At 36.5% G+C, this 16272-nt stretch overlaps 2 protein-coding genes across 14 annotated transcripts in view; one reads left to right on the top strand and one right to left on the bottom strand.

Annotated features, from left to right (window-relative positions):
• Positions 1–578: 578 nt before the first annotated feature.
• LOC112558745 (DNA damage-regulated autophagy modulator protein 2-like) lies at positions 579–8076 on the top strand. Of its 4 annotated transcripts, none has more exons than XM_025229384.1 (7): positions 579–667; positions 3337–3486; positions 4626–4693; positions 5453–5595; positions 5763–5943; positions 6049–6122; positions 6538–8076. In XM_025229384.1, the coding sequence occupies exons 2-7, from the start codon at positions 3368–3370 to the stop codon at positions 6724–6726; spliced, it is 774 nt and encodes a 257-aa protein (XP_025085169.1). In that variant the 5' UTR covers positions 579–667; positions 3337–3367; the 3' UTR covers positions 6727–8076. The 4 variants fall into 4 exon arrangements, with proteins under 4 accessions (XP_025085169.1, XP_025085167.1, XP_025085170.1 ...); XM_025229382.1 differs by lacking the exon at positions 579–667 and adding an exon at positions 763–1057; XM_025229385.1 differs by lacking the exon at positions 579–667 and adding an exon at positions 1174–1395.
• The window catches only part of LOC112558740 (harmonin-like), a 24671-nt gene continuing 15293 nt past the window's right edge, over positions 6895–16272 (bottom strand). For 7 of the 10 annotated variants that reach the window (XM_025229373.1, XM_025229374.1, XM_025229368.1 and 4 more), the window contains 9 exons: positions 16077–16168; positions 12287–12357; positions 11694–11836; positions 9560–10582; positions 9173–9226; positions 8844–8946; positions 8404–8510; positions 7176–7231; positions 6895–7074 (listed from right to left, as the gene is read on the bottom strand). In XM_025229373.1, coding sequence (XP_025085158.1) covers positions 7062–7074; positions 7176–7231; positions 8404–8510; positions 8844–8946; positions 9173–9226; positions 9560–10582; positions 11694–11836; positions 12287–12357; positions 16077–16168 — 1662 coding nt within the window. In that variant the 3' untranslated portion in view covers positions 6895–7061. The remainder of the gene's footprint in view (positions 7075–7175; positions 7232–8403; positions 8511–8843; positions 8947–9172; positions 9227–9559; positions 10583–11693; positions 11837–12286; positions 12358–16076; positions 16169–16272) is intronic. The other 3 variants (XM_025229371.1, XM_025229369.1, XM_025229377.1) reach the window with 3 other exon arrangements.

Raw genomic sequence — 16272 nt, 5'->3', positions numbered from 1 at the left:
ACTGGAATCTATCGATGGCAGTTATACAAGAAAGCCTGCACGATATGCACTACGAAATTATATCTACATGTATATAACTCCGTGATATGCACTGTGTGGCGACACGAACATACACGCACATATTTTTGTACACTCGATCACGATACTTTCTAGTAAATGCGCCATTAAGCAATTTCGTAGCTGTGCAAACACCGAAGCGTGTTTTCCCACAAATTAACATAATTTTTTTTTATGAAGTATTGTGCATATGAAGTATATATATAATTGTATGGGCTATTCTTTTATACGTTATGGCAGCGTAGTATATAGGTTTATACCAGCATCAAAACAACTTTTGGAGAGAGCAACCTAAAAAAAACTGCGCTGTAATGATGTAAAGTTTTGCTTTTTTGTTTGGTTGGTTTTTATTTTAAGGAAATATCAATTAGAGCATAGCGACTATATATATATAATGAGACGAAGTGAGAATTGCTGGCCTTGTCGAAAGCTCTTTATCACCGAAGAAGAAGATCGCTTGTTGTATACAAAACAAACCTGAATCTACTGTGAGCCCCATAGTGCAGCTGCCATTGGCTGAATATATAGATAATGTTTTCTTCGATCATATTCAGTAGCAGACGATGGGAGCAAAGAGATTTAGAGAAAGCCCACAGTCAGAAAATGCAATGTAGGTGAGATTTTCGTAGCTCTGAAACACTAGAAATGACAGGGTTCTGGGCTTAATTTATGTTCAATCAATTATGGAGTGGTGTAACATGCAGTGATAAATGATGTTAAATTATACTCTGCTTGGCCGGAAGACAAGATTGCCGTGATGCGCGTCCACGTGATCAATTCAACAAATGGTAGCTGCACTAGGGGCTGTTGATAGAGTTATATACAAGACAGAACGCAGCATAATATTCCGGGAAAAGGAATGACTGTGAGCAGCAAATATAGTATGCGACGAGCCCTATACCCCTTGTGCATATTATTAGCACTCGACACAACACAAACGAGACAACAGCTCAAAATAAAAGCATATCAGAGGACGGGAGAGAACAAAAGTGAGGCAGTGGTAAGTTTCCACGTGAAGGATTCGGAGCGATGCGATACGTACTCTTGACTATCAAAGGACTTGAAACTCGAGTTTAATTTTATTTCTGAGAAAATGGTATACATGATAAATCAAGGCATAGACCGGGTATTCACAGTGTTATAAGTCTTAGGAAGTAAACAACCATAGCGTATTTGTGTCCATTTAGGGAATGTAATTGTTATGCTGCGGTTCATGTGACCGCATTTATCAAGACTGTCGAGATTATGTCTTATCACCGATAATCTTGTCGTTTGAGTACATGTGTTTCGCAACCGGAACCCAAACCACGAAACATTACGTATCACAGCTCGACACAGGTTATATCAGCCTTCCATTTTTCATTACCAGTTGATCGGAACAATTAACTTTGAATGCTTTAGCGTGAGTATGTAGCTATATGTATGTCCCATCCAACGTAGTCGGTTAAATATCTCAAAAAAAGGAAGATTTTTTTTTCATTATCACAATTCATGCAAAACAGCAACACCATGAAATGTTAATAATTGTGAAGTAAACAGTGAATCTGATAATTAATTTTACATATGTATGAACTATTAAAAGCAGTATTAATATCTTTCTATGCTTCTTATAAATACAAAATGAACACATTACGGACTAACATTTTTTCCAAACATGTCTTGATATATGGGCCACTGTGGAGGAAGCCAACGTACAAAAATCTTATTATGTTGTACGTTTATGATGGTTTACATCCTTGATTGAAAATGGGTCAGCTGACTGTTGATTGTGCTTTGTTTTATGTAAGGCATCGTCCAACCAAAAAATTTACAGGAAACTGCTTTTATAAATATCAAATACAACTGATTATCATTCTCCTGTAAGACAGCATTGAAAGACTGCTATTCCAATTTCATATTGTAATTGATAGCTCAAGGCAAATATGTCGATCTATGTTTTGTTTAATAGATAAAACATGAGATGGTATAATTTTAGAAAGCTTACAAGAGTTTCTAATATATAATTATTTAGATGTAGGGTATACAGCTATAAAGTAATGTGTTCATACCAGATTATAACACCTTATATCTTATAACCTTAACCTGAATTAAAAAATCAGAGGTCAGCATTGTTTATGACATATAAGAAAAGAGGTGAAAGAAAAAGAAAATTCCATAGTTCCTGTGATGAGGAAACCCAAACAGCTATTGGTGTATCTGCAAATCTTTTAATATGCCTTGTTTTTTACTGTTGAACTTTGAGATTCTGTTGAGAGTCAGTCATGTTTCTAATCAATCATTATTACATCTATTAAATCTGTGCTGTGATATTAGAAGCATTTAAAATGAAGTTGTTTTTCATTCTCCCTTTGAGATGTATCTTCTAGCAAGTTAGTGTATAATATACAGGCGGTCCTCAGGTTATGTCAGTCCCGAGTTACGATGTTCCGTGGTTACGACGCATCTTCCATTTACTGTATAAAGCCTTGTTTCAACTTAAGTGGTTTTGCGTCGTGTTTGGTGCACATTTCATTTCATTATTAAACATATTTGATATGTGTTTTTTGATAATTACTGTGTTAGAATAGGATAAATGCTTACAGTCTGTTATTTATGTACAGTATTACATATGTTCCGATTTACAGTGAAAATCGGTTTACGACACGACGTAGGAACAGAACAATGTTGTAAGTCGAGGACCGCCTGTACATTTTTAAAATGTAAATGAATTCCTAATATAACCCTGACTTGTGTTGTGTTTTGAGCTATGGGGCAGACTTATATGATCCAAATCCTTTAATTTCAATAAGTTAAGTAGATACCTGTGTAGGATCAATGCTTAAAGGTTGAACTTTGACCTAGAGAAGGAGGATGATCACACATGGCACCCACTATCCTAATTGTCCTGCTTCATTAATAGTTTCCACATGGTCTGACAAGTACTCTCACCTCTCTCTCCCAGGTTGACCTGTTCTTTTTTCTACCTGTGGATAGAATGTCATTCTTTAAACAGAAAGATGTAAAGCATGAGTACGACAATGCATGCAGGACAAACAGACTGCGGCTGTCTTTTGTTGTTTCAGCCTTGCAACTTTTGAATGGGTTATGAATGAGACATGAATAGTTTTGTGCATGCAATTGTGTATAAATTTTAATTTTAATCAAGCTGCACCAGAATTGACCTCTGGGATAAATAAAGTTGTATGTTATCTTATCGTAATGTTAATGAAGCACCCATGGGGGTAAAGATAAATCAGGCTGCTTAACTACTGTGATTGGATTGTTTGCATTCATTTCCAGGCACTGAAGTGGCACCATCGCAACTAAAACGATGTCATACCTAGGCTGTCTGCCTATTTTCCTGGTTATTGTTGCCTCTGGAACTTTCTGCCTAGCATATATCATTGCAGTTGTTCGTGGGGATGTTTCTGCAGCTTTCCCTTACATCAGGTATGCTGACTTAAAATGTGATCTTTGTTTTATTTTGTAGTGGAGCATTGAAATAGAGATGACTACTTAATAGTAGCGGGTTAGTTTTAGTTCACTTTTGTAGATCTGTTGAAGAGTTTTCACTTTCTTGAGGAAACACATATGCTTAAAAATCGCTGAGAGTCACTTAAAATGCCATTTCTGGAAACTTTGTTCAGATTTCAGCAAATAGAGGCCAGTAGGAATCATGGGGTTGTATGTTAGTTTTCTCCAACTTTTTTTTATTCCTAATCACCTTATACAAGTTAAAGTCTTCCAGTTTATCATCCTGTCTGCTTATTTGACTTCCCTGATAATGACACACCCCATCCCTGCAAAAGTTCCTGACTCCCAGCCTGGAAACAGATAAATATTAGAAAGCATGTTAGGAATGAGTTATATATGCATTGGATGTTTTGATTCTATGAGTGTATGAACTGATTAGCTCCTTCAAACAATGTTCCTTCAAAGTATAAGTTTAACTTTAATTATTATTAAAGATGATGCGGGATGGGGAGTATTACTACATAATTGCTAGAGTTACTATCAACATGCTTTTGCTCTTACTTTAACCCTCTTTGCACTGCATAAGAGTATTCATATTACAAACTGGCTAATAATTGAAGATGGTAAAGACAACAAGGGGTGATGTTTGTTATATGATTGGTGCTCTCAGGTAAATATTAGACCAAAAAACCCATAGATATTTGGAAAGGAAAAAGCTTGAACTTTGCCATAAAAGTAATGAAAATCGCCTTCCCCGGCAAAGCCACAATCATGCTCTAAGGGTTTAAAGCAGCCAAGCAGAGAAAACAAAAGACTGGTGCTGTTTGTGATTACAGCTCACACACCCGCCCTGCTTCCTGGACATCAGTTCACATTCAACTTTTGCACACAGTGTTGTTGTCTTAAGCCAGTAGTATTTCTGTTGTCTCTCACTAGTGTCATCAGGTATCTAGGTGATTACATTGCTATGGGGGTTTCACTTGAGGAATAGCCATTTGTGATTCAACTATAGACAGCGAGCTCAAGCATGCAGGTGATTAGGTAATTGCTGGATTTGGTGGGGGTTGTGCCATACTGTCTAGAGTTCCATATTTAATGCAATTTTTCTGTGTCAGTGACACAGGTGCTGAGGTTCCTGAAAGCTGCATCTTTGGACAGTTCTTGAATATTGCATCTTTTCTGGGTGAGTTGGTAACTGTTAAATGTGAGGAGGTTGCTTTATCTCCTTTCTTACCTGTTAACTTCTGGTGACTAGTTCTTGTGAGCAGTTAGGATGAGTAAGTGTAATGGTTTAGTCCATCATGAAAACATGTGTCATTAAAGTTTTGTGTACCATGTGCAGTGGATGCAAATGTGTGAACTGGAAATGCTTTAACGCTTTTGAGCTCGGATACAAAAGAAATGATACTTGTAAGATATAAATCAAAGACTTTAATATATCTTCCATAATAAATAATACTAAATAACACGTGTCTGGTTTTACACAATTCACCTGCATGGCAGCGATAATACAAAGAGAAAATTGTGATTAGTTGGTCTACAACCTCAACACACCACTCCCAGTCCAATGACTTTTTTACAGGTCATTGAGGGGGTGTGGTGTTGGAGACCTTTTCTCAGGGCCAGCTTTATGTGATGGTCATGCCTATCTCCCCCCCTGTTGCATTATCTTTCCCAACCCTCTTTGGAATCAGTTACCCATTCCCACCAGTTGACTCTGCTGGCAGGAGTGAGCCGCGCTACATGGGTATGAAACCAGCGCACTCTAACTACCTGGCTATCTGCTCCCCCATGGGTATATTCACTGTGTACTGATGACCACTGTAGACTTGTCACCATGGTAAAACAGAGTTATTGCTTTATGGTTAATTTTTAGTACAGCTTCTTGGACTCATTAAGCATTTTCAGACTTCTAATAATGCATATCATGTTTTCTTTCCAGCGTTCTGCACCATATATGTACGATATAAGGCTGTGAAGGCATTGGCTGGTGAAGAGGACACCTGGCTGAGACGCACAAACAAGATAAGTGCAGGACTTGGCTTCTTGTCTGCTTTTGGCTGCTCCATTGTGGCCAACTTTCAGGTACTCAATCTTTTCAGTCCTTTAAATGACTTCAGGTGCTTTGAGGGAATGCTATAATTTTTTTTAAACATGTAAAAACTTGGACAAATGCATTGCAGATGTAGTGTTGCAAGCTTTTGCTGGTATCATTGTCATCTCATTCCCAATGAACAAAATTTATTTCACAGGAACATACAGTGGTAGAAATTGTGCACATCATTGGAGCAGGCTTCACCTTCATTGGTGGAGTCGTCTACTGCTTTCTGCAGACTGCAATGTCTTACCATATGTACCCAGACTACAATGGCTTGCTTATCTGTCGAGTTCGCCTCTTCGTCTGTATGCTGGCGTTTGGTAGTCTCATTTCTAGTATCCTTTGAAAATGCATTTTGGAACTTACTAATAGCTGTAATGTAAAATTTAAACTTTTGAAAATGGGATTATGCTGGCATATTGTCCTTAAAATAATTTCAGCAATCGCCTCAGCAGCAGTAGCACTGACTCAGTACAAAGTTAAAGACAGATTTCACTGGAATCCAGATGAACCAGTAAGTTTTAGCTGATGTGATTATAAATTTCGCTTGGCTCATTATATTCTATGATTATTGCTTTCACAAGACAACCCCAAACTTGCCTTAGCTGCTTTAAAGATTTTCATCAGAAATTTAGCAGCCTTAAGCTGTTGGCTTTAAGACAGCAAAAAATGTTGCCATTTGATAGGAAATGATTAAGCCTTGATCACTTTCCCCTATGACTAACAGTTTGTGAAATTTTATTGGAGAATTAAACTATTTCTTAAATTTTAAGTTGCAGGCATCAATACATTTGCATTCATAATGCTAAATCAGATTTCTTTCCTGAGTAATTGGATTGTATTCCTAATATATAATAAATAATACATCTTCCCTAATCTGTTGGTCGTCACAAGTAAGAAGTAAGAGCAACTCTCTCCTTTTGTCACAGGGCTATAGCGCACATGTGGTGAGCACTGTCAGTGAATGGCTCACAGCCTTGACCTTCCTTGGCTACTTTTTCACATTCGTCCAAGAGTTTCGCAAATTTGATCTTGAGATCAATACACGGCCTCTTGTGAGGCATCTTGATGAAGATCCATTCGAGGGAACAAACGAACGAACAAGATTGCTTGCCTGAAAGGAAGTAGAGCACTGCATGCACTATACTTTTGTTTTGGTGCATGTGCATGTGGGGTTTTTAGGGGGGTGCGGTTGAAGGCGGCTCACAAAAAAAAAAAAAAACCCAAATAAGTAAAGGCTGTGAAATGATTCAAGTATATGCTGTTTTTAAAGGGATTAATCATGAGAGTATTTGGTCCTTTATTCATCAGTTCAGACTACAGTCTTTCTTCATGTGATCACAATTTTTAAGGAAAACATCCAGGCAAGCTTCATCACAGTCATTATCCACAATTTCTGACTGGCAAGGCTGTCATCAGGCAACACATGCTGCACTCTTGTCTTTGTCCATGTCTAGAAATATGTACTGCAACAGATGGTAGAATTCTTTTTTGATTCTCTCACTCAGGGTCAAATAGAATGAACATCAACACTCCTCACATTTAAAGAAACAAAAGCATTACTTACACACACTCCTCATTGTTCAGGAAAAGACTCTGTGCATACACCACACGAACCATTTTCTGCAAATAACAAGAGACTCTTGATGCCACCTTTGAACTAACGACTTCGTAACCAGACAAACATGGACCAACATTTGACAAAGTATTTTACTTTATGGTTTAATAAAAATATTTCTTCAGTAAAGAAAAGCACCACACAACTTATGATCACATGTAAAACGGATGAAGAACTATTTGCAATGATAATGTAAAAAAATTTTTTATAACGGTGTAAACAGGGCTCTTGACCCTCCCCAACTGCAGATTCCCAAGGTTTAAGTTCGGTCTATTGTTAGCCAGGCCAACTGCTTAGCATGATCATGATTTCAACAAAGTGATTTGCAGGTGGGCTGAGAAGAGTAAATTCTACGAGCAAATTGCAAGTAATCAGGACTATCAGAATTATTCAGTCAGGGGCTGTGAAAGAACTTCTTTCTCTGGATAGCTGGGGTAGCACACAGAAATAAATGCTTTGAAAAAATGTCCTAGTGAAACAACAGCACCTAAGATGTAAGTTCTTAGTGTGCACTTGTAAGCACAAGTAAGCACAACTTCCTGGAAAAAAAAACAGGACAATATTCCAATCGCTATTTCTTCACTGCAAGAGGTATAATCAAAAGGAACTATGTTATGCTGGAAGCATTTAATACAGAGGGATAATCCACAAATCTCTTCACCGTTGTGGGCCTCCGGTGCAATTCTGTGTCACCCCAAATGACGTGCTCAAAAGTCATGAAGCAAGCACAAAAAACTTGCATTGCAAAAAAGACAAGTTTATTAATGTATACATATATGTGTGTGTGTATTAATATTCTGACTACATTTGTATATTTTGTTTTGAAAAAAAATAATGTTTTCATCTATCATCTTTGTGAGTTATTGAATGCATGCATAAGAATAAATTGGAGTGGTGAAAGTGAATTGCATAATGGCTAAGAAACCTGTAACAAGAACAGCCATGTGGTAATCTCAGATAAAGCTGGGTGGCTAGCCACGATGCAACATTCTACCTGATAGCATTTAAATATTTTATAAACATTTACAAAGTGTTCTCGACCATTTGTAAATGTTTATAAATGTTTAAATGCTATCTACATATTGCAGGTGATATTTTTGACTAATACAGGTTGTAGTTTAACGGGTACTTTTATCTTCCATGCATGAACTGTCCAAAGCACAATATACAAACAAACCTGTGATCCCATTTTAGCCTCCTCCAAAATCTTCTCTGCCTCAGCAAGAGTTACATCTGTCAGTTTCTTGCCATTGACCATCAGAAGCTGGTCACCAGTCTGCAAACCTGTGTATAAGTAACATCAATTCTATTATCTTTCCTATCTCTTCTGGTGTACAAGTAACATCAATTGTATGATCCTTACTATGCTGCACATTCCCATATTTCATATTTATAAAATATTGAAAATGGTGTAATCCAGGCTAAATATTTTGTTTAAATAATATTTCTGCACACCCGAAGAAGTGACATCAAATTTTGTCAACATAATACATCACTTAATAACAGTATTAATACTCCACGAATTGTCTGTGTCATTTGATCTGACACTTTGCATGTAGATCAGCTATTTTTATTTAAATTCAACAAAGTGGTCTGAGATTAAACAGAATAGCCTACCATTTTCAATAGCAGCACCTCCATCAAATACCGCAGACACAACAATTTTGCCTGCAAGAGGAGTACCATTCCCACCTTCCATTGCAATCTTCAAATCTTGGCCCTGTAATTAATCGACAATAAATGTATATAGTGTTTTGGTTTTTTTGCCTATAGATACCATTTACTCGCTGCAACTTGGTTATTTATTGTATAATTCTGACTGCTACTGCATTAATTTGGAGTGGCCAAAGGTCATGCGACAGCAATAGTAATGCGTTAAAAGATTACGAAGTTTCAATTTAGCAACAAGGCAATGCATGGACATGTAGAGAAAACAAATTCTTTACCTTGGGAAACTCAAATGATCGAAGTTCTTTTCCATCAATGTCTGAAGAAGTGAACTGAAAATTTATGATGATCATGTCTCTGTAATACTTTTTCTCAATGTGCAATGTTGAATGCCACACATTATTTCATAGTTTAAACAAATAACTACATAACAACAACAAAAAAGTTTTATCAGATGATGTAGTTCTTGAGAACAAACATTCATTGCTTTTCCAAATTTTTCTGATTTTTTTTTCCACTCAAAACTAAAACTAGCATTAATGATTAATACCAAACCACAACCATGCCTTACAAGCAAACAATAGCTTTATGCAACCTGTTCATTCAAATATCTAGCCATATGAGCACACCACAAGTATTCCCTGCAGTAAGCATAGGCAATTTACCAGATGAACCCAGTCTTTGTGCTGAAAGCCCACAAAACATGAAACTCTGCTTGCCTCAGGCCCCAGAAGTTGCGGGGTTTGAAGCCCTGATTTCTCTCGTCGAGCCGCTAACACCGCAGCTGCACCTCCAAGACCAGTGGCATGGGTTTCAATGGGGTTAGGTGGAGAAGATTGTGTAGGGGACAAGTACAATGAAGACTGACCTTCACCTGAATTACATTTTGGTGGTACTTTTTTTAGGGGCTTTGCATATATGTCCAACTCATTTTCATGGTGAGACAATTGAGGTTCTACGCCATTGAAATAATTTGTGTATGTGTCTGCCTGCTTAACAATGTTGGAGCTTCCACCATTTGTCATTGACTCTTTGTCTCTAAAAAAGCTCCTCTGCTCAAGTTTATTATTGTCATCTTCATCATCATCATCAACTAGAAGAGATGGAGGTGGCAAAGGTAACAAATCAAGATCATCTTCACTTATCTGTAGTTCTCCATTCTCTGCAAGCCCATTCTGTTCTTCACTGTCACTCAATGCCCGTCCACTCTCTTCTTTAGTGTGTTCGGTAAACTCTTGTATGCTCCATTTGCTAGGATCTCCATTACCACAGAGTGATGGAGGCAAGGACTCAGATTTTGCTGCTTCATCCACTGGTGGGGGTGGGAATGGAGGTGGAGGTGGCGCTCTAAACATTGGAAGTGTTCTCTTTGTGTCACTACTACTGCTTGTCTGTGATGTCATGCTCTTGTTAGAGGAGGGAGTACTGGGAGAGCTGACAGGATAAGGATTTGGATTCTCTTCTGCTTGAGATAAGGCCAAGGTGGCAGCTGGGTAATTGGGTAAAATTATTGAACCTGCCTCTTCTAAATCATCAGGCAGATTTGGTGATTCTAAAGCACTCTCTGAGAGGGACAAGGAAGGGTGGTTGTCGTAGGACGTGGAAGACTGTGTGTCAGAATATGCACTGTGCATTACATTACTGCCACTGGGAGGGGAGGGATGTGCAGTGGGTTTAGGGGAAGATAGCTGCATGCAAAGAAGAACAAAAAAATAACCTTGTGATAAAACATGCACAAAAAAAAGGGCAATCTTCCAAGTGCAAAGTACACACAAATGATGATTTTTCTGTCTTTACAAGTTTTCATTTGTTTACATCTTTCTTTAAATTCTTCCAGTTTATTATTTACATTGTCCTGTCCTTACATTTTAAAAACATGTGGCTATTGTATAATCCAAAGATATTTTAGAAAAGAGTATTTCATTCCAATGCTCATATTTTTTTTCAAATATATGATCTTTCTTGAAATAGAATAATTTTTTTTCTAATTGCGCATTTATGTATTCTTTTTTAAACTTTTTAACCATTAAAAAAACAACACATTTTAATTAACAGATATAAGAATTTAGTCTTGTAAGTTAAACTCAAGACACCAATTTGAATCTAGTTTAAAAATTATATGCTATGACATGGTTCTAAATGTAAAACTGGGCCAAAATATGCACAACAGATGTTAACTTTAATGATCAAATTATTATCTTTTTATTGTGAATATATTTGCTTTTCTTTCTTATTACTTAGCCACAATTTCAAAATATTAAAAATATTAATGGCATAGCATTCCTAGGGCTGGTTTAAGGCTGTACTGACAGGACTGAAAGACAATTTATTCGTTCCAAACTCTGATCAAAAATCTTTCTTCCCTAGAAAAAAGAATGAACTCCTTTGCTGACAAAGACTCCCCACCAAAGTTAACCAAAAGATTGAAACACTGAAAGAGAGTTTTGGGAACACTTCTTCTAATTATGGAAATATTTTTCAAAAACAGAAGCGTAAAATGTGACCCAAGTTAGAGTACTAAATAAAGAGTATTGCAGAGGAAGAGCAGCCAAGCAGTGTTTATTCTATATGAGCTCCCCAAAACACATCAGCATGTACATCAAGCTCTGAAAATATAACAGCTGAGAAGGAAATAAAAATAAATGTGAAATCAGTGAAGAGGAAATTAAAAAGAATGGTGCAGTGCAAAGACGGCACAATTTTCCAAGCCCCAGGCCTTCTCACAATAGCACAGTACATAGCAGCACAGAAAAAAAAAATCTCAGAGATTCAATTTCAAGGCAGAAAAAACAAGCAAACCTCATCAGCTGGAATAGTCCCATTTGTGTGACCAGTATCTGAAGATACTTTTGTGTAGCTAAAAGATGTGGTCTCTGTTTCAATTCCATTCTGCTGTGAGGCAGAAATGGATGTGGCCTTACCCAGTCCATCCAGTCCTCTTCCTGTAAATAACAACCTTGACATTTATTTCCAGAGTGGTGCCCAGAAATTCTACTAAAGAATGAAATATAGCAACAAATGCATGCTTGTCCTGTTAAAAGTACAGTGGCAACATCTTTGGTTGTTGTAAATGATGCACATACACTGTTTAAAAAAAAATTCTTTTTATGTCAGAAATAAACACTTCCTTTGAAAAATAGTATTTCACATAGTCCCATTTCATTAATATGCAAAAAGGTTAAGTAACTTAACTATGTCAACTTTTAAGGACAATTTCTGATTCAGGAAGAGTATTCCTGAGCATGCATACCTGCTAAAACCAGTACATACTGCACTCTCACAAATTTGCTAAAGAGGGTGATTACCAGATAAGACATCAAAATTCTCTTTATTATAGGAAGTAAAAAAAACTGGAGAGAGTATGAATAAAGCAAAAAAATATAAAATCTTACTTAGCTGGTCTTCTATCAGGCTACTTTCATCCAGATTTTTTGAAGGAGATGTGTATGATGATGGTAGTCTGCTGAAACAAACATTCACAAATTATTACAATAAAAAGCTCATAACAATTTTCATTAGGAGATAGTTACCTTTAAGACTAAGTTTTGTTTCAGCAATTATGTATAAATGCTTCAGACAGTATTTTAATTTTCACTGCATATTTTACTGTAAAGATTTGCAACTATTTCCACAGCATTTGCATTCTAGAAATGATTACGCTAAACTATGGTTTTCTTCACTGACATTTGCTAAACAACAGTTCATAGAAATAAGGTACCAATGCTATTAGAATATTAGTTCAAGAATATCAGAACAAAGACACATAGGACAGCAATATTTTAAGCATGCATGTGCATACAACAAATATCTATGCAAAAAAAGACTGTTACTACAAGACTGTCAAGAATCCATCATGCCCACATAATATTAGCATATGATATACACAGCTATGTATCTGAATGTTATTCTTTCAACAAATGTTTATTTGTGAAGCTTTGCAACAACTATTGCAACATGAAATGAGACCAAAATAATTAATTTCTGCACACTTAAAACTGAAGCCTTTCCCATGTGACATCACATTTACAGCGCTCCAGTGACCTGACTGGAGAAAGTGAAATAAAAAAATATACCGAACTTCTCTGAGATGCACTGAATCCCAAACAGCCATAATACAAATTTGCAGGATCCATAAAATCTTTGGCATCAGTTGCATAATGCACAAAAATAATCTAGATTTTTCCACTTCTTGTTATTCTTTGTATCAAATGATGGCATTTAATTTACAGGAGTATTACTATAGTATTAAACAGAGATAACTATAACCAAGGAATGGCAAGTGATTGGTAGACAGAGGAATCACTCCTCAGTCCTCTTATGCCAGGTTACTGAATGCTTACTGAACAGTGAAAGAACGAAATTTTAATGTGATGCATCTGTCTTTTCCAAATATTTAACATTTGTGTATAACAAAAATCAAAGCTAGGGACACCCCATGAACAATAGTTCTATAAAGTGTTTTACATCGTAAGGCATTAAGAGAAAGCATCTGAACTGCACAGTCATCAGAAAACTAGGGATTTAATTATTTCAAAATTCCCTTCTTCTTTCAAAACTTAGTGCATAATCATTGACATGAAAAGGCTACTTGGCAAACCCAAACGTGCAGATCTTTCATCATAACTGACAATGTGCTGTGCAGATGGCTGACAACACCGATCATGAGTGAATGGGAACAATAAAATAAACAGATCAAATAATAACAGGGCAAAACAAGCTAAAATTAAATTAAAAAACGGCAAACAAAGTGCAATAACCAAACACTACCTCCTTAACACAGTGAAATAATATGGGGCGCAGAGAGGTGTGACAGGAACCTTACCTTGTCACAGGAATACTGCCTTTCTTTCAGGACAAGGTAAATACTTCTTGGACTTGCTTCTCAGTAGTTGAAAACATGCTCAATGTATTGGCTTGCACATTCATGACATTTAAAAAAATATGTAGCACTCACATGCTCTATTCTCTTTATTAAATGCGTATTTTCATGCAGGTGGAGACAAAAATAAATCCACAATTTCAAATCCGTTTGGGTTTTGTCTTTTTTGTATTGTCCCCTCAAAAAAATTTTCCAAGGCAACATGCAAACATGTCTCACCTGGTACCATTGGCCACACTAATGGAAGATGTCAGAATCCTCACCTAATACAACCAAGTTAGAATGTTCTGGACACCAATGATAGAGATATAGCCATTACCAGCATATGGCTGAGTTAAAAATGAAGGAATCTAGTTACTGTCACTTTATTCACTTTGTCTCTTTCTTAGAAAAACTAAAAATGTGGGGATTTGTAACAAAGTCTGTGAGTGTCTATGACATTTTCCAGTCTTACACAATGTATTGTCTGTCAAATAAAGAGCAAATGAATATTTCTTGCTCCTTGCAATACAGCACTAGACATAATAGTAAAATCTCAACAAGGCAAAAACTAAAACAGGAACAAATTTGCTAGAGTCACACCACCCCCTCCCCACCCCTCATCCCCATTGTCATGGCCCATTGCTGACATCACATTTGTGTAAAAAACAAAACTGGCCACAAGGATGAGAACAAGCTGCGAAAGACAATGACAAGAAATGCTATGGAAAGATTGATGAGTTCACAATGTTAAAAATTAAATGAAAATAATGCAACACAGCTCTGTAGAGTTTTCTACTTTATCTTCAAGAATAATGTTCCATAAAGTACCATGTATTCCACTCAGTACCAATACATGACATCCTGATATTATGTTCATTTTTTAAAATATATGGCAGTTGTTTACTGGCAGATTAGCCGAGATTTTATTGCTCATTCCAACGAAAATATGGCAGCTGCTTTGAAAGGAGGGGGTGTTAGTTCACACATTTGTAGGACATTCTTGCTGCTGTCCTGCTTAGCCCCAGGGCTTGAGAGCAGTGCTTCTGTTGCGTTGAGAGAGAGGTGTGCACACACAGTATTGGTTGGCTTGTTATACTGGTGGAAGTGATCGATTGTGTTGCTTTGGGTGCATGTGGTGTTTGTTTTTTACTATAATGTTAAATGTTCTATATTTGTTTTGGTATTTGTGCATTATGAATTTAAAAAAAAGAAAACATAGTAGCAATATAATTTAATAAAACTACACACTCAATCTTCATCCTCAGATGCTTTAGGGCCTTAGTGCTTTAAAGCACTGTTCTCTCATGTTATAATATTTGATACCCAGCACGATGACTGAAGACTCAAACAGCACTCAACCACTGTAATATTCTCATACTGTAATTTTTTCTCCATAATATGTTTAAATGGCACTATTTTTTGAAAGTTTCCTCAGTTGCTATAATTTTACTGATATAATATTCTCGGGAATGGTGAACATGATCAAATCGCTGTGATATTTTCTAAGTGCCGTATCTTTGTCATATGTCAGCTCCCTTGCCCTTAGTGCCATCAAGATTAGGCCTATTTGTATTTCTCTGTATTCTGCTCATTAACTTAGAAATGATATTATATCGGTTAAAACATAAAATGATTCAGCTGGTGAGTTCAAGGATGAAAAGGAATGACAATTATTGATGGATAACCAATACAGTGATGCCATCACATTTAACAAATGTCTTCTGGAACTGCTTCATTTACACACAAAAATATATAAAAATACAATTTTTTAAATAACATTCATGATTAATTCTGCAGCATCCAAAAATTTACACATATAGGTAAGAACAAATGGCAAAAGAGAAAGGGACTAAACAATTGACCTTCTCGTTATTAAAATAATACATGGAGGGAAAAAGAACAGTGATAAATGTTTAAACTGCAAAGAGTCTATAAGCACAATGAGTTTCACTATTAGTCAAAAAACACTGCCATTGGCAGATTCAAGCTGTTCACACACTCGTGCTTTTTCCTCTTAGATCATATTCTCCTGCCCTGAGCACATGCCTTTTTGGCAACATAAATATTGGTATACATTTCCTGACAATGTTCATACCAGCATTAAATAGATTACTAGGATGCTACTAAAAAGCATCTATGACAATGTTCCCTCCATTAAACCTCCAATGCAAACATTACATCAATATCGTCTGCACCCATTCTGCTCACTCAGAACTAAAAAACTACAAACCATCCACATCCAATGACAGAAAACAGCAAAGTAAATAAAGTCATTGCAGAGTTATAACTTTTCTTGAAAGGTGACTTTACGAGATTCATACCTCTGCATGACAGGCTGAGACTGGCCTGATTGTGTGGAGTTAAGGGAATGGCTTGGTGACTGCTTCTGACGATTCTCAAACAATACCATGCCCTGCATAAGGCAAGAATAATATCTGCTTTAAACTATGTTAATATATAACTGCATACAGCACTCAATGTTCATGCCTCTTTGTGTGTGCATGCATGTGTCTGTGA

Source organism: Pomacea canaliculata, linkage group LG3, assembly GCF_003073045.1.
Source record: "Pomacea canaliculata isolate SZHN2017 linkage group LG3, ASM307304v1, whole genome shotgun sequence".
NCBI lineage: Eukaryota > Metazoa > Mollusca > Gastropoda > Architaenioglossa > Ampullariidae > Pomacea > Pomacea canaliculata.
This window is presented reverse-complemented; position numbering and strand designations above follow the sequence as displayed.